Source organism: Oncorhynchus tshawytscha, linkage group LG05 (assembly GCF_018296145.1).
Source record: "Oncorhynchus tshawytscha isolate Ot180627B linkage group LG05, Otsh_v2.0, whole genome shotgun sequence".
Taxonomy (NCBI): domain Eukaryota; kingdom Metazoa; phylum Chordata; class Actinopteri; order Salmoniformes; family Salmonidae; genus Oncorhynchus; species Oncorhynchus tshawytscha.
In genome coordinates this window covers 49,121,392-49,145,847 of record NC_056433.1, presented here as the reverse complement: position 1 = coordinate 49,145,847, position 24,456 = coordinate 49,121,392, and the positions used below count along the sequence as shown (strand labels likewise).

Sequence of the window (24,456 nt, the reverse complement as noted above, 5' to 3'; positions counted from 1 at the left end):
TGTAAATGTGTACATCCACTGTATATCAATAATATACCCACTGTACATTTGTATATCTGCTCATTCTCTATGTTCACTTTACCTAGTTGTATATAATGTGTGTAAACTTCGTTGTCTGTATTCTGTCTCTAAATGTTGTCTATCACAAGCAGCTGGCACCATATCACCAAGTACAACTCTGGGTATTTGTAAATGTACTTAGTGAATAAAGGTGATTCTGATGGTGCTTTCATAAGGTGTTTTGCTGGATTTATATGTTGTATAGAAATTTTTAATGTACCTGAAAAATGTTCTGTAGAGCAGACTTTTTTAATTTAAAGTAAACTGCATATTGTGTTTTCATATCCCCCCCAATGTTATCTAAACTTTTGTTTGTTGTTTTTCTTGGGTGGAAAAAAACAGCAATTTCAGATAGTTTCTCTTACTTGCAAAAGCCAAATGTTGCTCGTTTACATGGATTTCTTATTGTTTCTTGAGTATTTTTCTAAGAAGTTGTAGTTGTGCCTTTTACTACGGTTATTTATATCAGGGAACGGTTTGGTTCTATTCTCATATTTTCAAGTCTGTGGGCCCAACTTTGATTGATAGCTGTATGGCGATGTTTGATGTTTGTTGTTCAATGAACTTTATCAGATCAGTATGCTTATCTCAGCCGAGGATTTAATTTGATGAAGTGGGCAGGTAGGCAGCCAGGTGAGAATTGGACCCAGTTCTTGCATTTCTGTAGCACTTTCTTTTTTTACTTTATTGACTGAATTGTTTTGGATGTTTCAGCTTTATGAACGTCATTGAGCTGGTTTAGTTTTGTTCTTGTATTTTTGTCATAACACAGTATTTGTTTTCAGTTGTCTCCCATTACAGCTTCTTCCCGTGTTGTATCTATATTTTAAAAGACATGTCATACCTCTCGTGGTACAACCACATAATAACATTCAGTAACTGATCCAGATGAATTGTATCTTCTTCCCAGAACAACTGTCATAAGCAATTTTGTTGCCTAAAATATGTTTTGTGTTTACTGGGTATTTGAGTGTTCATGGACTGTATCCATGGAGATTTGTCTTTGTGTTGTTTATGTGTTCCTTCACACTGTCACATACTGGTTATTACATATGTGATTAAATTGTGACTATACTCACAGATGTGAAAGCCTATGTCCCCAAATGCTTGTTGAGGTGACCAATTTCCTTTGAGGATACTCTTCTGACCTGTGCCATATGTAATAATGGAAAGGGCTGTAGAATATTCACTAGGTTACCATTTAGAAATAAACTTCCTACATACATCGATCCCAGTATGCCTAACATCTATACCAACCTATAAATGCTCCTCTGTCTCAATGTGTAGGCCTATTGTTCTTAGATGTATATCATATTTTATGACATCTAGATGTATATCAAATTCCTCTGTATTTTCCCGTATTTCTATTTAGTGGTTGGTTTTGTAAACAAAAATAAGCATTGAAAAAGATGAACCTCATTAACGTTTGAATAAATAAATGAACATCATTTTGGTTTCCCTTGTGCCTCGAGAATAACCCACACACAATGTTAATTCTCTTCCAATCATAAGTATATTCATAGTAAACACTTCTAGTTGAGAGCTACTGATTTTTTTTGACATGATAAAAAATAGAGTTTAGTCACCAATATCAATCAATCCATCAATAATAGTTTCATCCTCCTTCATTTGCGTTTCTGTTCTCTATGCACGTTGTGTGGCTAGGAAGTTCGTCACTGGTGTTGGAGTTCAGGCGCCTCGAGTTGTTTTCGGTTTAATTTCTGGTGCGGTTAGAATTTTGTTTAGGTTCAAATCAGACTCGAAGCAGAAGCGGTGATCACAGATATCAGCATTGATAAACATATCACTGAAGATCTTGATCATATTCATCGCCGCATCGGAGTCCGTTTAGGACGCGCAACTTGTGTCGAGATGAGTGTGGAAGCGTACGGGCCGAGTTCTCAAACGCTCACCTTCCTGGACACCGAAGAAGCGGAGCTACTTGGAGCAGATACCCAGGGCTCGGAGTACGAGTTTACCGATTTTACCCTACCTAGCCAGACACAAACTCAAGGCCACACCCAGAGTCAGCTGGACAATCAGGTTTCTATTCTTCATGTCAACAGTTAACGTTAGCTAGCCAAACACGCTAGCTAACAAGTAACGTTAAGGCGTTAGTTTGCTTGCTCGCCACCACCAACAATGTTGACTGTTTGCTTACGCTATCAACAGTTAGCTAGCCAGCTAATATTATAAAGCGTTGTTAGCCAGTGATCGTACTAGCTAGCTGACTAGCTAACTTGTTTGCTAACTAGCTAGCATTATATGTATCAATCACTTTTTACACGTCACTGGGCTGGCTATATTACAAAGTTAGTTGGTGATAGCTAACAGTGTAAGGTAGCTTTAGTTAGCTAACTTAGCTTCTTGTCTAACACCGTATGACTTCCTCCTCTCCAAAATGAAAGGCCAAAAACATGTGCTAAATGTTGGTCATGCTAAAATGGCTAACTAACAACAACAGTACCGATGTGGGTAACGACGTTCTGCAGCAGTTCCAAGTATTCATCAAGTGGTTTGACTACAAACCAAAAAATTCGTCCACAAATTTAAAGTTGGCTTGTGTTGTTTGACCTTTTTTAAAGTTGTATGTGTTCATAGTAGTGGCAAATTAAATATGTTTCTAACGTTACCTATAGTGCCATAGCAATAGTTCAGTCTTAATTCAACCATACTCTATCTGTAGGTGAATGGTCCTAATGAAGGGCTTCACAATGGAGGGGTTGATGATGTTGCCAAGGCGAGCCAAATTCTCTCTGAGTTGAACTTTGAGGAGGATGAAGAGGACACCTATTACACTAAAGACCTCCCACTGCATGCCTGCAGGTAGTTTGTAAATAAAGTAAAATAATAACTGTTGTAATATAAACGTATTATAACTCTGTTATTGCTTTCAGTGCAGCTTCACCCGATTTATGAGTAAATACGTATGACCGAGAAATCATAAAAGGGCCTGTTGCTATGTTTCTTTTTTCAGTTACTGTGGCATCCATGATCCTGCGTGTGTGGTGTACTGCAACACAAGCAAGAAGTGGTTCTGCAATGGACGTGGCAATACATCTGGCAGGTATGCATCACGACAGCATCATATCCACACAAAAAAAATGCATTCATAACATGCGTGTGTATGTAAGTTGATCGTCTTCCATGCTCTCGTTCAGCCACATCGTAAACCACTTGGTGAGAGCCAAATGCAAAGAGGTGACTCTGCACAAAGACGGGCCGTTGGGCGAGACGGTGCTGGAGTGCTACAACTGTGGCTGTCGCAACGTCTTCCTCCTGGGCTTCATACCCGCCAAGGCCGACTCTGTGGTGGTGCTGCTGTGCAGGTGTGTATAATGTGCTGAAAAAGAGGGAATGATGGCCAATGCTGTGTGTGTGGTGTGATAGAGAGACTGATTGTGTGTGTGTTATTACCATAGATTTGACAGTATACACACGTGTTGCCATAGAGGCCGTGATGTAAACGTAAGTATCAAATCAACGCTTATTTGTCACTTACACCGTTTACAGCAGGTTGAAAAGGTGCAGCGAAGAGCTTGCAAGTTAGCATTTCGCTGCACCGTTTATGCCTGCTATAAACTGTGTATATGACTTATAAACTTGATTTGAGAATGTCCTATTATGGCAAGAGATCAGCACAATCTTCTGTCGAACAGACTTTCGATAATGCAAGTGTAAGTTGACCATATCCAAATGTTTGTGCTCTTAGGCAGCCATGTGCCAGTCAGAGCAGCCTGAAAGACATAAACTGGGACAGCTCCCAGTGGCAGCCGCTGATCCAGGACCGCTGCTTCCTGTCCTGGCTGGTAAAGATCCCCTCGGAGCAGGAGCAGCTCCGGGCCCGACAGATTACCGCCCAACAGATCAACAAGCTAGAGGAGCTCTGGAAGGTACTGGGCTGACTCGACTCAACCCATCCAGGGCCATGAAGTAGACAATGCACTGTACACGTATCTTAACTTCAGAAATAACCATGAAACACCACAGCATCAAACATACTGGGGGGTTCATTCAACAAATCAAGACCTCTTTTGGGGCAGAAGGGCAACAAAACTAGGCAGGGACAGTCCCTACCAACACCTATCAGTAGCTGTAGGAGGAATCAGTCAGTGTTACCATATATGGACGTGCATGAAAGCTTGAACCTGTGCATCCTCTCGTCTCAGGACAATCCAACAGCCACTCTGGAGGATCTGGAGAAGCCCGGTGTAGATGAGGAGCCTCAACATGTGCTGCTGCGCTACGAGGATGCCTACCAGTACCAAAACATCTTCGGCCCCCTTGTCAAACTGGAGGCCGACTACGACAAAAAGCTTAAAGAGTCCCAGGTATAGCCTCCACATCCCCTTTAGATAATTAGGTCCCTTTAAAAATCTGCGATGTGGAGAACCCGGATGGAGTCACAGAATGCAGACATTAAACAATATTCAAAAATGTATTGAACATATTAGGAAACCGACTAAATGTATTGAACTTTGTAGTCATGCGTTGATTCAGTTTTTACCTTCAACATTCTGAAGAGGCAGTATGGGAATGCCCCTGTCTGTGTGTGCGAGTTTGTCTACCACTTTGTGTGGCTGATAGCGATGATGCTAATGATAACTATCGTCTGGTAGATGGAAAGGCTTTCCCAAAAACCTTTTCAATTAAATATCAATTGCAAAGTAGTCTATGCCTACCTGGCAGAATGATATCATGATTATTTGCATCAATCCAGTGGTGATTTGTAAAGCAGACTCTGCACTCACATGTGTACTACAGAAAAACCAAAGTCTCTTGCTAGTGCACACTTGAATTAAGGGTATCTACCCAAAAATGTAAAATTCTTAGATTTTTTCTTATTTCTCCCCCAGACCTCAAATGGGGTCTTCTGATGCAGTTTAAGCATTGTTGTAGATTTGGAACATCCAATTTTGTAGTTTTTTAAATATATATTTTGTGTGTTTTAGTGAGCGAAAACCAGAAAACAGGCAGGAAATCTGAAACATGGAAAAACAGAATTAATCAAAAATTAAATCTGATTTTATAGGGCCCAAGATCATCCATAAGCTCCCCTTTAAGTCAACAAAACATCAGTCACACATGAGTCTACTGTGCAACTGCCTACTACAACATACCCACTCTATTAAATGTTTACATGCAGTACTTTATCTGTCTTGTGAGGTAAAATTATAATGGTGGAAACCTTGCTATAACCCGGCCAAATTTGTCAAATCAGTGAACATGTGCAAGGAACGATGCATATTCAAAGAAAAGGAAATTGTACTTGAACATAGCAAGGGGGCTGAGTTTTCTTTTATGTAGCTAATAACAGTATGAGGACTAACTTGTCCTATTTATTGTTTCCCTTGTTCTCATCTGGAACTCTTCATAGACCCAAGATAATATAACGGTCAGGTGGGACCTGGGGCTGAATAAAAAGCGGATTGCCTATTTCTCCTTGCCCAAGACGGATTCAGGTGGTAATTCTTTCAATTGACTTTTCTCTGTCTACCGGTTGTTCTGCTGTGCATAGAGAACCCTTGCATCCCACGCATCCCATACCTGCATCCCTGGTGGTGTGTTTGTTTTGTGTCGTGCCGTGTGTGTACGGTATTGTATTCTGTCCGCCTCATTGGAACCATTATTCGTATATTTTGTGATTTATAGTTTTGAGCAAAGTGTTTCTGATGTGTCTCTGTTTGTGGTGGTTTGTACAGACATGCGGCTGATGCAGGGAGATGAGATTTGTCTGCGCTACAAAGGAGACCTGGCTCCACTTTGGAAAGGCATCGGCCATGTCATCAAAGTCCCAGACAGTATCCTTTAACTAAAAGACCATTCTGAAGAAAAACTTTAATTCGTCAATGGTTGCTCATCTCTACCCTTCTGACCACCTTTTCAAAGTGGTCCCTTTTTAACAAATAGGATCCACCTCTCCATCTTTATTTTTCCATGGTGGGGGTCAGAAAAAAAAGAAGTAATTTTGTATCTCAACTTATCAGCCAATCTGGACATTCTCAATGTCTCAAATGCTGACTAGTTCTTGGTAACCAATGCAAAACGTGAGGTAATCCGTCTAATGATACTAGCCACGTTATTGGGTTGCAATGTTCAAAGGCTTGCAGAAATAAATAATATTTTATTGGGAGATAATTGCCTAATTTAAACCAAATTATTAAGGGTTCAATACCCCATGGAACTCCCTTAGGAGAAGCCCACCCATTAGTTAATGCCCCTCTAGTTTGCACCTGGCTAGTGTATCTGATATATGCTAATGTAGGGGAAAATCTACAGTTTTGTAGACCTTGCTTTTCTTCCCTACTATTAGCCCCGTTCAAGTGGGTGGGGGAGGGGATGGGGGCACGTCTTTTTCTTTCTAACATTCCACAAGGAGGAAAGGCTATTTTGCTGTACTTATTTCCTTAGCACCCTTTGTGAAAGACTATGGAGATGAGATTGCTATAGAATTGCGCAGCAGTGTCGGAGCACCTGTGGAAACAACCCACGACTACCAGGTGGATTTCGTGTGGAAGTCCACTTCCTTTGACAGGTGTGACAAGCCGATAGGAATATTTAAGCAGTTCTACTTTGGTTGTTGACGCTCTGGTGTTCTTAACGTGACTTCCAGAGTACTAATGCCTTAGCTTCGGCAGCGTTTCACATGATTTATCCCAAACATAACTCCTGATATATATTATATATATTGAATAATTGAATGAATAAGACATGATATGAAGGTACTAGCTGGTATTATTGCTGTTAATCACGTCACTCTCTATCGCCACCATAACCCATTGGTTTCCACTGGGTTCCAGAATGCAGAGTGCCCTGAAGACCTTTGCTGTGGACGAGACGTCCGTGTCAGGCTACATCTACCACAAACTGCTGGGCCACGAGGTGGAGGATGTCATCATCAAGTGTCAGCTGCCCAAACGCTTCACTGCCCAGGGCCTACCCGATCTCAACCACTCTCAGGTCTGACCCACACACACACTCTTAACACCTCATCTGACCTGACCCAACCTGACTGCCGGAAACTGAACTTGTTTGCATTTTTAACCATTCGTTTTAGTGGATGAATGATCACAGAAAATGTGACATTTACTCTTATAATGGGGAAACCTTATTATAGTAACGTCGTCTTATAATCACGAAGAACTTCATTTGGGGTTAGATGTTAATTCCCCGTACTACCATGTGCTCTTTGCGCAGCTTTCATAAATGTTTTGATTTGTGTGTGTAAAATAGGTGTATGCTGTGAAGACTGTGCTGCAAAGACCCCTCAGTCTTATCCAAGGCCCCCCCGGCACTGGGAAAACTGTCACCTCTGCCACCATAGTGTACCAGCTCGCCAGGCAGGGCAACGGGTAAGATGGGTTACACTCACTATGCATATGTGTCTTTTTAAAGCATTTTCGTGTGCAGTTTACATTCAAGTCGTTAAGCGGAAGCTCTCATCTAGAACGACTTACAGCAAGTTATTGTACTTAACAAGAATGTGAAGCGACGCACATCAAAAGCATCTCCACGTTGCCCTAGCTTTCTGCGTTCATCTGTTGTGTTTGGTTCCTGCAGACCCGTGCTGGTGTGTGCTCCCAGTAACATCGCAGTGGACCAGCTGACTGAGAAGATCCACATGTCAGGTCTGAAGGTGGTCCGGCTGTGTGCTAAGAGCAGAGAGGCCATTGACTCCCCCGTCTCATTCCTGGCGCTGCACAACCAGATCCGCAACATGGACAGGTGGGGCATGCTGGGAAATGAAGTCTTTGTTAGCACTGTCTGAAATAGAATTTTACATGTAGTAGTGCTCTCGTAATCACTCATGTTAATGCTTGTAGCGGTGTATTATCCCTGTTTTGAATATCAAAGAATTACGGAATGGGAAGGATGGATTTTTTTAAGCACTTACAACAGAACCTTTGATAGATATAATAACTCTAATTCTGTGTGTTTCTAATGGGGGTGTTCCTCTGCTCGGGCTTTGCTAACTCATGCCAAATCTTAAAACGCCTGGATAAGTATTTTAATTATCCGCTAACCACATTGTCATAGCAATCTGTAAGTCGATGACACAGTCGATGACGTGGCACGTAAACATTGGTTAATGCATGCAACTTCTGAGCAGGGGAATGCAACCACAGACTTAGTTTCGCATAGCCATACCTCCAAATTGTTGTCATTGTTGTCACACCTCATTTGGAGGTCTGGAGAACTTTATATCATCCGAAATGGCTTGATTGGTCTGATGGCTTCCAGCGGCTACATTTTATTGGATGTTCAATTTCAAGAACCGTAACTCTCACATGTGACCAGGGCCACACTTGCAGAGGGTTGTTGCGTATGCTAGTTTGCAACATCGCAGAAAATAGAAGAGAACCTGGAGAAAAAACTGAATTCTGTTTTGGCAGAAATGTGCTCTACACAAATCGAGTCGAAGGCGTTACAAATTCTCTGCACCCTACAAAAAAAAAAAGAGAAGTTATGGCGTGTCTACCTACAGGCCGTGGTAATAGTTTAGTGTGGCAGTCTGATTTATTGAAAGTGGAGAAACCGATGGTAATAGTAGTTTCTCATCTGATGTCAATAATCAAGGATCAGGTTTGTGTCCTTAACTCTCAAGGAATCGCCGCCGCATACACAGTTTGAAATGAGATGGAGAACCGTTGCTCCTACGACACTATTCTAGTGGGCACCTTCGGAGCTCCGCCCAAACAAGGCATTTAATTGGTTTGAGGTGTTGCAAGGCGTCACTGATTCACTCCGGCTTTATACCCCTTTGGAACTAGTTTCTGCCATTAACTTCACCAGGTTTTCCGATTAGGGAAGCCAGGTTCTCGGCAAGGCTACTAATGACTCAACCCACTTTGCCTGCTCTGTGTCTGGTGTGACCCTCAGTATGCCAGAGCTGCAGAAGCTGCAGCAGCTGAAGGATGAGACCGGGGAGCTGTCGTCTGCTGACGAGAAGCGTTACCGGGCCCTGAAGCGCACCGCTGAGCGAGAGCTGCTCACGGTGAGGAGGACTTTTACAACACTTACACCTTTGTCGCCCGATATGTCACAGCAGTATTATGAGAAGAGTATGGCAGGTGCTGTCAAGTAGAATGTTTTTTTTTTTTTTTTTTTTTTGACCTAGCGAAGGTGATATGGGTTCCCCGTTCCTTCAATTTCAAACCAACTGTTAACCTGTTAACCACTGTTCCTCTTCTGTCCCTCGGCAGAATGCGGATGTGATCTGCTGTACCTGTGTGGGGGCAGGAGATCCACGCCTGGCCAAGATGCAGTTCCGCTCCATCTTGATTGATGAGAGCACCCAGGCCACCGAGCCAGAGTGCATGGTGCCTGTGGTCCTGGGTGCCAAGCAGGTACAACCACACACACCAATTTATGTTCAAGATAAACAGCTCAACTAGGTCAATTGTCCGTGACTTACTCAATCCAGACGAAAACAATGTAAAAGCCCATGAGAATATTTGGTTAATTGATTGTCATTTCATCATTAATTCCCCCCTTCACAGCTCATTCTGGTGGGAGACCACTGCCAGCTGGGCCCAGTAGTGATGTGTAAGAAGGCAGCCAAAGCAGGCCTGTCCCAGTCTCTGTTTGAGCGTCTGGTGGTGCTGGGCATCAGGCCCATTCGTCTGCAGGTGCAGTACCGTATGCACCCGGCCCTTAGCTCTTTCCCCTCCAACATCTTCTACGAGGGCTCCCTGCAGAACGGAGTCACCGCTGGTGAGTTAGAAGTTTTCACCAGGCTTCTCGGTCATATTATAGCTTTTGAATTGTCATGTGTTAAAAATAAAATGTAAAAAAATGTTTTCATTTCAAAATAATTCACACTTATTATCAGCAATGTACCTTGCATCTAGAACATGTGACGTTTTTGTAGAAAGTGTGTTTGTTCACCCCTAGAAGATCTAGAAGTAGCAGTGTAGATCTGCTTTGGATTCAAGCAGTGTTTGTGTTCATACACTGAGTATAAAGCATTTACTCTACTGTGGAAGTTTGTTAGGCCATTCTGAAATCGACTGCAACTCAAAGCATATTGCTCTTGTGCACCTATTTGCTGTTGAATAAAATGGCCAATTTTAGGTTTGTTCAATCTCACTGAATTATTGAAGACCAATTCCCATACTAACCATGTTGACAAATTCTCTGTTTATCCTGGGAAGCTGACCGCATCAAGAAAGGCTTTGACTTCCAGTGGCCGCAGCCAGACAAGCCCATGTTCTTCTATGTAACTCAAGGCCAGGAGGAAATAGCCAGCTCTGGAACGTCCTACCTGAACAGGTACGGCTAACAGTCCTGTCAAGGTTAATCTCAAAGCATCAACAGAATTGATTGCTATTTTGAAATGCACATAGAGTGCGTCTTCTTCATTTAGTTTGACTGGAACCATTTTAAACACTGTCCTCTCCCCAGAACTGAGGCGGCCAACGTGGAGAAGATCACAACCAGGCTGCTGAAGGCTGGGGCCAAGCCTGACCAGATAGGCATCATCACCCCCTACGAGGGCCAGAGGTCCTACCTGGTGCAGTACATGCAGTTCAGTGGTTCCCTCCATACAAAACTCTACCAGGTACAGCAGTATAGCTGAACTTGCACTTGTCTTGGGGAAAAAAACAATTCAATATATTTTTGTTGTCACAGTCTTCTCAAGAACATGATTTGTGATATCGATTTGCTTTGTTATTGTTCTGCAGATGGTAGACTTATAAAATCTTAAAATAATATTGCGCTGCTAGTTCTGTCGATCCCTGTTGCCATTTGACCAATGCCAAATGCAACAGGTCTCGATGACCAATGTTACAACATGGTTCTATCCTCTTGTCTTGCTATCAGGAGGTTGAGATCGCCAGCGTGGACGCGTTCCAGGGCAGGGAGAAGGACTTTATCATCCTGTCGTGCGTACGAGCCAACGAGCACCAGGGCATCGGCTTCCTCAATGACCCGCGCCGTCTCAACGTGGCCCTCACCAGAGCCAAGTAAGCATCTGGACCATTAGTCTTCATTCTCACCACAGCTTCTCTGGATGGACAGTTTCAAATATGTATGGACAAAGTCATAGAATTACATACTTCATAGGATGTCTGTGTTCAAAGTCATGGTAGTTTAGAAGCCTTGATGATGAATCGTGATGAGCCTCAGTGGAACAGTATAGAATGCATCATCAAAAAATCTATGTGAATCCCTGTCCACATTCATCCTTGACACCGTAGACAAAATGGTGCAGTTTGAGACTGCCTTGTCCTTAGATAGATTTCTCCTTGTGTGTGTGTGTAACGTATATTTTCAGGTATGGGGTGATCATTGTGGGCAACCCAAAGGCCCTGTCCAAGCAGCCTCTGTGGAACCACCTTCTCAACTACTACAAGGAGCAGAAGGTTCTGGTGGAGGGACCCCTCAACAACCTGAGAGAGAGCCTGATGCAGTTCAGCAGGCCCCGCAAGCTGGTCAATGCCATCAACCCTGTGAGTTATCACACTTGCATGAACACGCATTATATGTTGGATGTGTTGGAGTGTACAGTTGGCACATGTTTTCAGTGTGGGTATTGAACCCATGATGAGTCTATTCCCCTCATATCCTTTTTTAAATTAGTACTTAACACTTTTACCTCAGTAACACTTTGGCCAATATGTAATGCCATTTACAGCAATGTTATGACAACAGTACAGCAGTGCCACTGTGTTTTTGAGGGTATTGAACCCTTGTCTGTGTTCCAGGGAGCCCGGTTCATGAGCACTGCCATGTATGATGCCCGTGAGGCCCTCATCCCTGGGTCTGCCTACGATCGCAGCAGCGCAGGTTAGTGGGGAAAGTGTTTAATATAAGGCCGTGGCTACGGATACAGAGTTTTTTTTCCCCACGCCTTCCGGAAACCTCTTTCTCAAAGCTAACATTCCGGATCACATTCGGCATGTGTTATTTTACACACATTTGTTTTTCTAATGTATTTGCTGCTCACACTCCTCTCTTCACGTTTTGCTCTTTACTCACCCTCTTCTGAACCATGATGATGTCTCTGACTCCTATTTTTAAACAGCTAAATTAAAAACCCTGCGCCGATTTGAATAAACATTCCAAAACATATACACTGCTCAAAAAAATAAAGGGAACACTAAAATAACACATCCTAGATCTGAATGAAATCAGTGTCGCTTCCTAGGTGGACAGTTTGATTTCACAGAAGTGTGATTGACTTGGAGTTACATTGTGTTGTTTAAGTGTTCCCTTTTATTTTTTTGAGCAGTGTATATTATTAGGGCTGTCCCCGACCAAAATAAATCTTGCTTGACCGAGAGTCATCTGTCAAGTTTTTAAACGTGTATTTCCCCATATACAATATAGACACATTTGTTTAGGAAAATAATTTCCTATTCCCTCAACCCTTTGAGAGTCCTTTAGGTGCCTTTTGGCAAACTCCAAGCAAGATGTCATGTACCTTTTTACTGAGGAGTGGCTTCTGTCTGGCCAGAGGAACTCTGGAGCTCTGTCAGTGACCATTGGGTTCTTGGTCACCTCTCTAACCAAGGCCCTTCTCCCGATTGCTCAGTTTAGCCTCAGACAGGTGTAACACATACAATTTCAGTAGCACATGTCTTAGAGCGATAGACTGTGCCATCCCCACGGCCTTCACAATGGATTAATCCACTGAAACAGGCACGAATCAGACAGGTGTCTTGTACTCCATATTAAAACAATTCTATTTGCTTCTGCTTGACTAAAGAAATCTCGGTCGACCAACGGCCTATCGACAAAACAATTGACCAGTCGACTAAATGGGGTCAGCCCTATATATTATGAAGGCTACAGCCTTCTGTCTGTTGTAACGGATATCGCAGGTGCACAAGCAGGATGCAGGCCCTACACTTTGGAGCAAGAAACAATCAGCGTGCTGTGTGATGTAGGCTAATCTTTATAGGTGCTGCCATATCGTACACATGTCTGCCTCCTGTGTGACTTAGTCAGTGTTTGGGTTGATGATGGAAAAAAATTGAATTCAATCTCTAATTACACTGCGTATCTGTCTTGCTGCGTTCCACCTCTGGGCAGCCGAGCATGTATCCAGACCGGTAAAAAGAGTCTGACAATGGGCAGGTTTGTTTTGCATCGCTCGGTGTCATAGTTATGCCATATATGCTGCTGTACCGTGGCGAGAGTAAGTGGCTGCATGTAAACTCCGCAGCTAAGAACATGATATTGCTAGACTGCCTGTTTGTGTCATGCTTATGTTTGCAATACTGGCAACAAAGTTTGTACTAACATGTCTAATGTATTTTGTGTCAAACATGTACATAGCTGTAGCCTACTCCTCTCCTGAAAAAAAGAACTTGAAGACGTGTGCTTATGCTTACTGCGGCATGGAATGCAATATTTAGAACAGTTTAGTGTACAACATGACGTTTTGTAGGCTACACCAGTGACCAGACGAAGGCGACCGAGTAGGGGGGAGCGGCAGGGGAGCACTGAGCGCAGCAGTACGTAGGCAGCAGAGTGGTCACTCTGCTACATCAAAAAAATATCCGGCACATCCGCAGATATATCTGTATTTTTAGCCTGGGCAAATTGGGATACAGAATCTCTGTATCCGTAGACACTTCGTTTTCATTGTTTTATAATGCGTTAACTTGTTCTTTAACCTCTTCAATAGCCCACTAACATTTACAGTGCCTTCAAAGTATTCATACCCCTTGACTTATTCCACATTTTGTTGTTAGTCTGAATTCACAACTGAATTAAATATTTGTTTTCAGCCATTTACCCATACCCCATCATGACCAAGTGAGAACATGTTTTTAGACATTTTTGCACGTTTTATTGAAAATGAAACATCTCATTTAATTTAAGTATTCACACCCCTGACTCCATACAGCTGTGAGTCTTTTAAGTCTCTTAAGAGCTTTCCACACCTGGATTGTTCAACATTTGCCCTTTTATTCTTTTCACAGTTCTTCATGTTCTGTCAGATTGGTTGTTGATCATTGCTAGACAACCATTTTCAGGTCTTGCCATAGATTTTCAAGTAGATTCAAGTCAAAACTGTAACTTGGCCACTCAGGATGATTAACTGTCTTCTTGGTAAGCGACTCCGGTGTAGAATTGGCCATGTGCTTTAGGTTATTGCCCTGCTGAAAGGTGAATTCATTTCCCAGTGTCTGGTGGAAAGCAGACCGAACCAGGTTTTCCTCTCGGATTTTGCCTGGCTAGGCTCCGTTTCTGTTTTCATACTGAAAAACTCTCTAGTCCGTAACGTTTACAAACATACCCATAACATAATGCAGCCACCACAATGCTTGAAAATATGGAGTGTGGTGCTCCGTAATGTGTTGTATTGCATTTGCCCCAAAGATAACTTTGAGGCAAATAACTATTGAAGACAAAAAAAAGTTACTTGCTTTGCCACATTTTTTGCAGTTTTACTTTTGTGCCTTGTTGCAAACAGGATGCATGTTTTGGAAAAAATGTATTCTGTACAGGCTTCCTTTCCCTCTGTCAATTAGGTTAGTATTGTGGAGTAACTACAATATTGTTGATCCATCCTTTCGGAGAAAACTATCACCGCCATTGTAACTGTTTCACAGTCCCCATTGCCCTCATGGTGAAATTCTTGAGTGGTTCCTTCCTCTCCTGCAACTGAGTTAGGAAGGACGCCTGTATCTTTGTAGTGACTGGGTGTATTGATACACCATCCAAAGTGTAATTAATAGCTTTACCATCCTCAAAGGGATATTCAATGTCTGCTTTTTTTTACCCAGCTACCAATAGATGCCCTTTCATTACGAGGCATTGGAAAACCTCCCTGGTCTTTGTGGTTGAATCTTTGTTTGAAATTCACTGCTCGACTGAGGGACCTTACAATTATCTTTCTGTGTGGGGTACAAAGATGAGGTAGTCATGTTAAACATTATTATTGCACACAGTTCATGCAACTTACACTGAAACATAATATAAACTGAAGTGTTGGTCCCATGTTTCATGAGCTGAAATAAAAGATCCCAACAACTTTCCACATGCACAAAAAGCTTATTTCTCTCAAATTGTGTGGCCAAATTTGTTTCCATCCCTGTTAGTGAACATTTTCTCCTTTTATCAAGAGACTCCATCCACCTGACAAGTGTGGCATATCAAGAAGCTGATTAAACAGCATCATCATTACACAGATCATTGCACCTTGCGCTGAGGACAATAAAAGGCTACTCTAAAATGTGCACTTTTGTCACACAATGCCACAGATGTCTCAAGTTTTGAGGGAGTGTGCAATTGGCATGCTGACTGCAGGAATGTCCACCCAGAGCTGTTGCCAGATAATTTAATGTTAATTTCTCTACCATCAGCTGCCTCCAATGTCATTTTAGGGAATTTGGCAGTACGTCCAACCGGCCTAACAACCGCAGACCATGTGTATGGTGTTGTGTGGGCGAGCGGTTTGCTGATGTCAATGTTGTGAACCGAGTGCCCCATGGTGGGGTTGTGATATGGGCAGGCATAAGCTACGGACAACGAACACAATTGTATTTTATTTTTTGGCAATTTGAATGCACAGAGATACCTTGACAAGATCCTGAGTCCCATCGTCGGCCATTCATCCACTGCCGTCCCCTCCTGTTTCAGCAGGATAATGCACGGCCCCATGTCGCAAGGATCTCTATGCAATTCCTGGAAGCTGAAAATGTCCCAGTTCTTCCATGGCCTGCATACTCACCAGACATTTCACCCATTTGAGCATGTTTGGGATGCTCTGGATTGACGTGTACGACAGCGCATTCCAGTTCCCGCCTATATTTTTTGGGGCTCCCGGTGGTGCAGCGGTCTAAGGCACTGCATCTCAGTGCTAGAGGCATCACTACAGACCCTGGTTCGATCCCAGGCTGTATCACAACCGGCCGGGATCGGGAATCCCATAAGGCACCAAACAATTGGCACAGCGTTGTCCGGTTTTGGCAGGGGTAGGCCGGCATTGTAAAATAAGAATTTGTTCTTAACTGACTTGCCTAGTTAAATAAAGGTTCAATTAAAATGTAAATATCCGGCAACTTCACACAGCCAATGAAGAGGAGAGGGACAACATTCCACAGGCCACAATCAACAGCCTAATCAACTCTATGCGAAGGAGATGTGTCGCTCTAAATGAGGCAAATGGTTGTCACACCAAATACTGACTGGTTTTCTGATCCATGCCCCTACCTGTTTTTTTAAGGTGTCTGTGACCAACATATTCCCAGTCATGTGAAATCCATTAGGCTCTAATTTCAATTGACTGATTTCCTTATATGAACTAACGCAGGGGAGGCATGTAGCCTGGTGGTTAGAGCGTTGGGCCAGTAACCAAAAGGTGCTAGATTGAATCCCCGAGCTGACCATGTAAAAATCTGTCGTTCTGCCCCTGAACAAGGCAGTTAACCCACTGTTTCTAGGCCGCCATTGTAAATAAGAATTTGTTCTTAACTGACTTGCCTAGTTAAATACATTTTTAAAAACGCAGTAAAATCTTTGAAACTGTTGCATGTTGCATTTTTATATTTTTGTTTGTTATATTATGTTACTTGTTAAGCACATTTTTACTCCTGAACCTTTTTAGGCTTGTCATAAGAAAAGGGTTGACTCGACATTTCAACTTTTCATTTTTTTATAAAAAAATTTATTTAAAAAAAACTTCCACTTTGGGGTATTGTGTGTAGGCTAGTGATGACAAAATCTAAATTGAATGCATTTTAAATTCCGGCTGTAACACAATGTTTTGGGGGGGAAAGTCAAGGTTGTGAATACTTTCTGAAGGTACTGTAGGCTAATGCCTTGCTAGAACTGTAAGGTGGCACCAGACTTTATTGCATTGCTAGATGCAACAAACGCGTCCTACAGCAATGAGACCGCTCACACACTACTGTGACATGTTTTCTGTGTGTTTCTTTCTACAGGGCGTCCATCCAACATGTATTTCCAAACCCACGATCAGATCGGCATGATTGGGACTGGGCCAGCCCACATGGCGGCCATGAACATGCCTATTCCCTTCAACTTGGTGGTGCCCCCCATGCCTCCGCCAGGCTACCTGGCCCAGGCCAACGGCCCTGCTGCAGGTGAGCAGGAAGCAAAACAACTACTATTCATTAGTTGTTCATATATTGACTGGTGGATATTGTATTTGGCCCTGAGAAGTTGGACATTATCCAAATGGCCAGAAGTCTCTGTGTTGCTCACAAGAGTATTCTTCATGTGGTACTGTTGTTGGTGATATTATGTTATGGGGGTTTGGAGATGTCCTCGTACCCCTGCTATTTCTCGTCTGTAATGCATGTTCATTGTTTGTTTGTTTGTTCGTGTGTTTGATAAGTGAGCGGGAACATACTCTCTCTGTGCCACCCAGGTCGTGGTGGGGTGCTGAAGGGCAAAGTGGGGCGTGGCGGGCGCCAGAGGACCCGCGGCATGGGGAACCACGGTAGCAGCGGGCAGGCCAACGGGCACAACAGCCAGGCTAGCCAGGACGTATCTTCCCAGCCCTTCTCCCAGGGGCCACTCACCCAGGGCTACATCACAATGAGTCAGCCCTCCCAGATGAGCCAGCCTGGCCTCTCCCAGCCTGAACTTTCCCAGGTAACAAGACCGGCCTAAACTCCACTCTTTACTACCTAATACCAAATCAGAATCTGGCCTTGTACTCCTATGCCCAATCCCAAATCGTACCTTACTCTTTTTATGTGATTGTGGAGATCTGAGAGGATTAGATGGGTATAAGTAAAAGATTATAACAGCTTCACCTTTCCCATTGGTTAGATGTAATGTTTTTGACATTGCTTGAACCAAGAAGGAAGCAGTATGGTAATAATAACGTAAGCAATATGGTAATAATGCCACCTCTGATTTGCTGGGTGGAGGTTCATATTGCTGACATCTGATACTCTTAGGGAAATGTGTTGGAAGCAATGTCCCCTTTAAGCTGCGTGCGGGCGCGCAGAAGAAATACAGTATTGTCCCACGGAGGGAAGCACGGGATTGAACTTCACTCAACTTTTTAGTTTTCCCTGTTAACACTATCAACGTTTCCCTTTACTGTGGCTATTGTGATCGAATCAGCGCAATATTAGCCACTTTCAATGCAACATACCAAAACAAAAATAACTATGCAAGACTTAGAATGCAAAACTAACTACACAAGAGATTTTGTTGTAGCGTGCGGCATTACCAATCAGAGCTGCAGTAGGCCTATATGCAAATAGACCATTGCCATATATGGATCTGTGCCATTTACTTTGAGGCAGGCTTGAATAAGCTAAGTAGCCAATAAATAGGCAGAGGGTAGCATAATTTGTCTGATTCTCTGTAATAATGGTATGGAAATAATAATGCATTTTATTTTGTAAAGTGGTTTCTTGCATCAAACAACACAACATGCATGTTCTTTTCTAAAGTTTCATGGAATGTAGGCCTACATTGAACACCACACACTGGCTGCTACTGTAGGCTGAATGATAGAACAGCTATTTCCATGTTAAAATGATATGAGATGCATTTCCTCGATTGTTTTTGATGGTAGACCACTCTGATAGGCCTACATTATGATCAAATAGCCACAGTAGCCTACTTGGCCACTGTTAAAACTAACTTAAACCGGGTACAGCCTCAGTGTTCACAGTAAATGCGCGCTGGAAGTTGCACAGAGTTTTCACAACATTCAAGTTTGCGCTCAGCAGACCTGAAATTTGCTCAGTGCTGAAAAAATGTAGGAAACATTAGTTGGACGAATTATGTTTTGGATGTAATTGGGTGTTTCTCCTTCTGTTTTAACAGGACAGTTATTTAGGTGACGAGTTCAAGTCCCAGATCGACGTGGCTCTGTCGCAGGATTCGACTTACCAGGGTGAACGTGCATACCAACATGGTGGAGTGACTGGACTGTCACAGTACTAGAGTGTAAGATAACTATTCGCATTCCCACGGTACTAGAGTCATCAAGAAGTGTTATTGATTTGACCTCCACTGTACAGACCAATAATCGTGTTGGCGGAAGCCATTTTGAATATCCTTATTGTTTCCTTTTCTCAGGTTGTTGGAAGAGGAGCTAGGCTTGAGCTGAGCTTAGTTCATCAGCATTTTAATCTGGGTAGTAATAAAAACAAAAAATGGAGACCTGTTTTCCTCTACAACTGAAGCACCACCGTGTGAAATCAACGGGAGAGAGAAACCAACCAATCGCGAGAGAGTGGTAGAAAAAACGGACGGCCAGGAAGAGGGAACGTGTGGGAGTGAGGGACCACTGCCGGCACATGGGAACGAAAGCGAGAGGAAGACGGTGGCCAGTGGTCGAGCTGTCGTGAGGAAGACGAAACGAGGAACAACTCCCTCCCTCCACAACCCTTTTCCCACCTCCCATTCTAACCTCACACCTCTGTCTGAGAGAATGACCAGTTATCCAGAGGACCTTGCTCTTTGATCAGCTAACAGAGAAAGAAAGACAAGTTCTCAAGCAACTTGGCTGGGGGAGCACTAACTCTCGAAAGCGGATAACAAGAAAGTAGAGGGGGGAGGGTGTGGAACACTTCAAGCAGGCAACATAGGAAATCATCACCTCAATGTTGATCACTTGCGGTGTTGATCTCAACTCTCAGACCTGAAATCTCATCAAATGACCACAAGAAGAACAGTCTCCAAGAGGAACAGTCTCCAAGAGGAACAGTCTCCAAGAGGAACAGTCTCCAAGAGGAACAGTCTCCAAGAGGAACAGTGGCAGTTCACATCGTCGTTCAACTTTGAGTTGAAAAGTTTTCTCCGCTAAGTCTGATAATAAAGAACTTTGAATTGAAATGCCTTTGATGGCCTTCGGAACCATTTGGCTTTTTCAACAGGTCTTTTCAGAAACAGGTGGTTAACTGGAAGTCTGGTGGAGTTGAGTGGCATGGGGATATCAGAGGAAGGTTTCTGAAGTGGTGAGCTCTGGATCCAAGAGATCTTTAATCATGAGACTATTTGTTTTTGAAGTACCTTATTGCAGAGCGCAAAAGGCAAAAAATATTTAATAGAAAAATGACCAGCATTGAAGAATATTGACTCAATATTATTTGAAGTTGTAGCAAAGGCTTTTTTGATCTTTTGAAAGGGGGGGGGGTTACATGAGATGTCGCTGTGCTGTTCAGCGGATAATATTCTATGTTTTAAATGTTTTTATGCATAGATTGGCAGCGGCTTTGAATGAATGCTTTACTTGGGGGAATTCCTTGTGGATGTAAGATCCATCTGCATGAACACTGAGCTATTAATGGAAACTGATTTCCACTATAGTCTACACACTTTTGTGTTACTATTGAAGTTGCAGGTGGCTAGGTGTGAAATACGCTACATGGACGAAAGTATGTGGACACACCTTCAAATGAGTGGATTCAGGTATTTCAGATACACCCGTTGCTGACAGGTGTATACAGTCGTGCACACAGCCATGAAATCTCCATAGACAAACATTGGCAGTAGAATGGCCCGTACTGAAGAGCTCAGTGACTTTCAAAGTGGCAACGTCATAGGATGTCACTTTTCCAACAAGTCGGTTTCTGCCCTGCTAGAGCTGTCCGGGTCAACTTTAAGTGCTGGTATTGGTGAAGTGGAAATGTCTAGGAGCAACAATGGCTCACCCGCGATTTGGTAGGCCACACAAGCTCACAGAATGGGACTGTAGCACGTAATAATCGCCTGTCCTCAGTTGCAACACTCACTATCGAGTTTCAAACTGCCTCTGGAAGCAACGTCAACACAGTAACTGTTCATCGGGAGCTTCATGAAATGGCTTTCCTTGGCCGAGTAGCTACACACAAGCCGAAGATCACCATGCACAATGTTAAGCGTCGGTTGGAGTGGTGTAAAGCTCGCCACCATTGGACTCTGGAGCAGTGGAAACGCGTTTTCTGCAGTGATAAATCACGCTTCATCATCTGGCAATCGGACGGATGAATCTGGGTTTGGTGTATGCCAGGAGAACACTACCTGCCCGAATGAATAGTGCCAACTGTAAAGTTTGGTGAAGGAGGAATAATTGTCTGGAGCTATTTTTCATGGTTCGTGCTAGGCCCCTTAGTTCCAATGAACAGAAATATTAACGCCACAGCATACAATGACATTCTAGACGATTCTTCCAACTTTGTGGCAAAAGTTTTGGGAAAGATCTTTCCTGTTTCAGCCTGCCAATGCCCCCGTGCACAAAGTGAGGTCCATACAGAAATGGTTTGTCTTTTGGGATGAATTAGAACGCCAACTGCGAGCCAGGCCTAGTTGCCCGACCTCACTAATGCTCTTGTGGCTGAATGGAAGCAAGTCCCAACATCTAGTGCTGTTATAGCAGCAAAGGGAGGCCGACTCCATATTATTGCCCATGATTTTGGAATGAGATGTTCGATGTGCAGGTGTCCACATACTTTTGGTCATGTAGTGTAACAGTTAAGGAATAGACTAGGATGGTGGCTGGAAGAAGGATAAGGCTTGAAGATTCATCCCCCGAATCTGGTTATTTAGTATGGAGAGTCAATTGGCGTTCAAATTTGAATGTGACTCGTGCGTACAGAATGTTAGCTACATGACTAGAATTAAGTTGTCAAATCCAAAGTATTTGAAACCATTTCACACCAGTTACACACAATCAGTAAAATTACCACTGGTACTGATTTTCATACAAGGTGACCGTGATTTATCACATTAAAAAGAATGAATGCATCCGAATCAGTACCCTTAACTTCCTTTTGGTTATTTGCAGGTATAAAGAAGCCCAAACATGAATGCAGGTGAAAGCAACCTAAGCCAGCATATACCAACTTCATAGAAAGAATCGCTGAATGTGACCAGTAGGTTGTGACATTGAAACCCACAGAGTCATCACTTGAACCTGAGTCAAAGTGTTTCTGAATGGTTACTGAATGTACGAGCTGGTTTAAGCCACCTTCCTTCTCTTAGGAGTTGCCACTAAACCAGGTTGGTAGAATGGCCTTCCTTTTGTAACTTCTATTTTATGAGTGTTTTTACACTTTTGGCTTCCCTATAGTTCGCCCATCTGTTTGCTCCAAATTCCTATGGCTCCCAAACCCTCCATTCTTAACCCTCTGTGAATTGTAATTTCCCCCCAGTATTTTCTTTTTTGCATGATTTTCCTGCCAGGGGTGAGGTTGTGAACAGCAAAATGACACTTAAACCACACTATATGGTTTAATTTGTTATCTGATGACAAAGGGGGATTAAATAATGGGTTTTTTAAAGTTTTAAATCAATAATTTAAATAAACTGTCCATGGGACTGTTTTATATTGAGGAATCCTTGGCTATTTGAGGAGTCCTCTATCAGTTTTTAGGAATGTCATTTGGATGCTTCGAGCACCAAATTGAGAATGTATTCATTTTAGCTCACCACCTGCATTGTCCTCTGCTGTCCATTTCTTTTTCTTTGTCGTCACCTGACTTTGAATATGTCAATCCAAAACACATTGTATGACAATCTTGCTGTCAAATAGCTAGTCATGGTTGAAGAAATGCTTACAAATGGTCTTTTTTGATCAACATTATGCATTTTTCCATGTTGATTATGTTACTGTATTTCACATCAAGAATTCCAGCAGGGAATATAGCATTGCTCCTTATACTTTTTACTAAGATGGTGACATTATACTTATGTTGAAATGAAATACAGCAATCCTGCTATCAAAGTTTGTCATCTGTTACATGGCCAGCACTGCTAACTAGAAATGTATTAAAAGTATATTACCAAACTATACTGCAGGAATCAATGGATAAGAACACTTTTTTTTTTACGGTAATGGTAATACGGTAATGTATGCTTTCCTTCTTCCCAGCATTTGGATTCTCACTATGGAAAAACTGCACTGGATTTGCAGGAATTAGTATTTTAGTTGCAGTGAAGATTAATCGAGACATTTCACCTGATGATTCCTCTCTTGTGAAACAGAAACAAAGGTTGCTTGCATGTCAAAGGGTTTGAACAATGAGAAAGTGATTTTGCCATTTATTTGGCATTTACAGATTATGAAACATGTTGCACCTGAACTCGGCGCAATAATGGGCAACTGATCTTGTTATACAGTTGAAGTCGGAAGTTTACATGCACTTAGGTTGGAGTCATTAAAACCAGTTTTTCAACCACTCCACAAATGTCTTGTTAACAAACTATAGTTTTGGCAAGTCAGTTAGGACATCTACTTTGTGCATGACACAACAATTGTTTACATAGATTATTTCACTTATAATTCACTGTATCTCAATTCCAGTGGGTCAGAAGTTTGCATACACTAAATTGACTGTGCCCTTTAAACAGCCTGGAAAATTCCAGAAAATGGTGTTATGGCTTTAGAAGCTTCTCATAGGCTAAATGACTAATTGACATAATTTGAGTCAATTGGGAGTGTACCTGTGGCTGTATTTCAAGGCCTACCTTCAAACTCAGTGCCTCTTTGCTTGACATCATGGGAAAATCAAAAGGAATCAGCCAAGACCCCAGAAAACAAATTGTAGACCACAAGTCTGGTTCATCTTTGGGAGCAATTTCCAAATGCCTGAAGGTACCACGTTCATCTGTACAAACAATAGTACGCAGGTATAAACACCATGGGACCACGCAGCCATCATACTGCTCAGGAAGGAGACACGTTCTGTCTCCTAGAGATGAACGTACTTTGGTGCGAAAAGTGCAAATCAATCCCAGAACAGCAGCAAAGGACCTTGTGAAGATGCTGGATGAAATGGGTACAAAGGTATCTATAACCACAGTAAAACTAGTCCTATATCCACAAAACCTGAAAGGCTGCTCAGCAAGGAAGAAGCCACTGCTCCAAAACCGCCTTAAAAAAAAGCCCGACTACAGTTTGCAACTGCACATGGGGATGTACTCTGGTCTGACGAAAGAAAAATAGAACACTTTGGCCATAATGACCATTGTTATGTTTGGAGGGAAAAGGGGGAGGCTTGCCAGCCGAAGACCACCGTCCCATCTGTGAAGCCCCGGGGTGGCAGCATCATGTTGTGTGGGTGCTTTGCTGCAGGAGGGGCTGGTGCACTTCACAAAATAGATGGCATCATGAGAAAAGAAAATAATGTTGATATATTGAAGCAACATCTCAAGACATCAGTCAGGAAGTTAAAGCTTAGTCACAAATGGGTCTTCCAAATGGACAATAACCCCAAACATACTTCCAAAGTTGTGGCAAAATTACTTAAGGACAACAAAGTAAATGTATTGGAGCTGCCATCACAAAGCCCTGACCTCAATCCCATAGAAACTTTGTGGGCATAACTGAAAAAGCAAGGAGGCCTACAAACCTGACTCAGTTACACCAGCTCTGTCAGGAGGAATGGGCCAAAATTCACCCAACTTATTGTGAGAAGCTTGTGGATGGCTACCCGAAACGTTTGACCCAAGTTAAATGCTACCAAA

The 24,456-nt window shown here is 42.7% G+C and overlaps 1 protein-coding gene across 5 annotated transcripts; it reads left to right on the top strand.

Moving 5' to 3' along the window:
• The first annotated feature begins 1,700 nt into the window (after positions 1 to 1,700).
• LOC112250731 (regulator of nonsense transcripts 1) lies at positions 1,701 to 22,782 on the top strand. 5 transcript variants are annotated; one of them, XR_002953567.2, is made up of 25 exons: positions 1,701 to 2,103; positions 2,747 to 2,886; positions 3,038 to 3,127; positions 3,222 to 3,389; positions 3,773 to 3,953; positions 4,230 to 4,391; positions 5,438 to 5,525; positions 5,763 to 5,861; positions 6,472 to 6,595; positions 6,861 to 7,020; positions 7,294 to 7,412; positions 7,621 to 7,785; positions 8,941 to 9,055; positions 9,264 to 9,407; positions 9,561 to 9,774; positions 10,215 to 10,332; positions 10,465 to 10,621; positions 10,885 to 11,027; positions 11,339 to 11,513; positions 11,769 to 11,850; positions 16,962 to 17,123; positions 17,411 to 17,637; positions 18,832 to 18,954; positions 19,087 to 19,967; positions 21,776 to 22,782. XR_002953567.2 is itself a non-coding variant. In XM_024421125.2 (24 exons), exons 1-23 carry the CDS (start codon positions 1,933 to 1,935, stop codon positions 18,949 to 18,951), a joined length of 3,306 nt encoding a protein of 1,101 aa, XP_024276893.1. In that variant the 5' UTR covers positions 1,701 to 1,932; the 3' UTR covers positions 18,952 to 18,954; positions 19,087 to 19,970. The 5 variants fall into 5 exon arrangements, 4 of the variants coding, with proteins under 4 accessions (XP_024276893.1, XP_024276891.1, XP_024276892.1 ...); XM_024421125.2 differs by lacking the exon at positions 21,776 to 22,782 and having other exon boundaries at positions 5,438 to 5,522; positions 6,487 to 6,595; positions 19,087 to 19,970; XM_024421123.2 differs by lacking the exon at positions 21,776 to 22,782 and having other exon boundaries at positions 5,438 to 5,522; positions 19,087 to 19,970.
• The last annotated feature ends 1,674 nt before the right edge of the window (positions 22,783 to 24,456 follow it).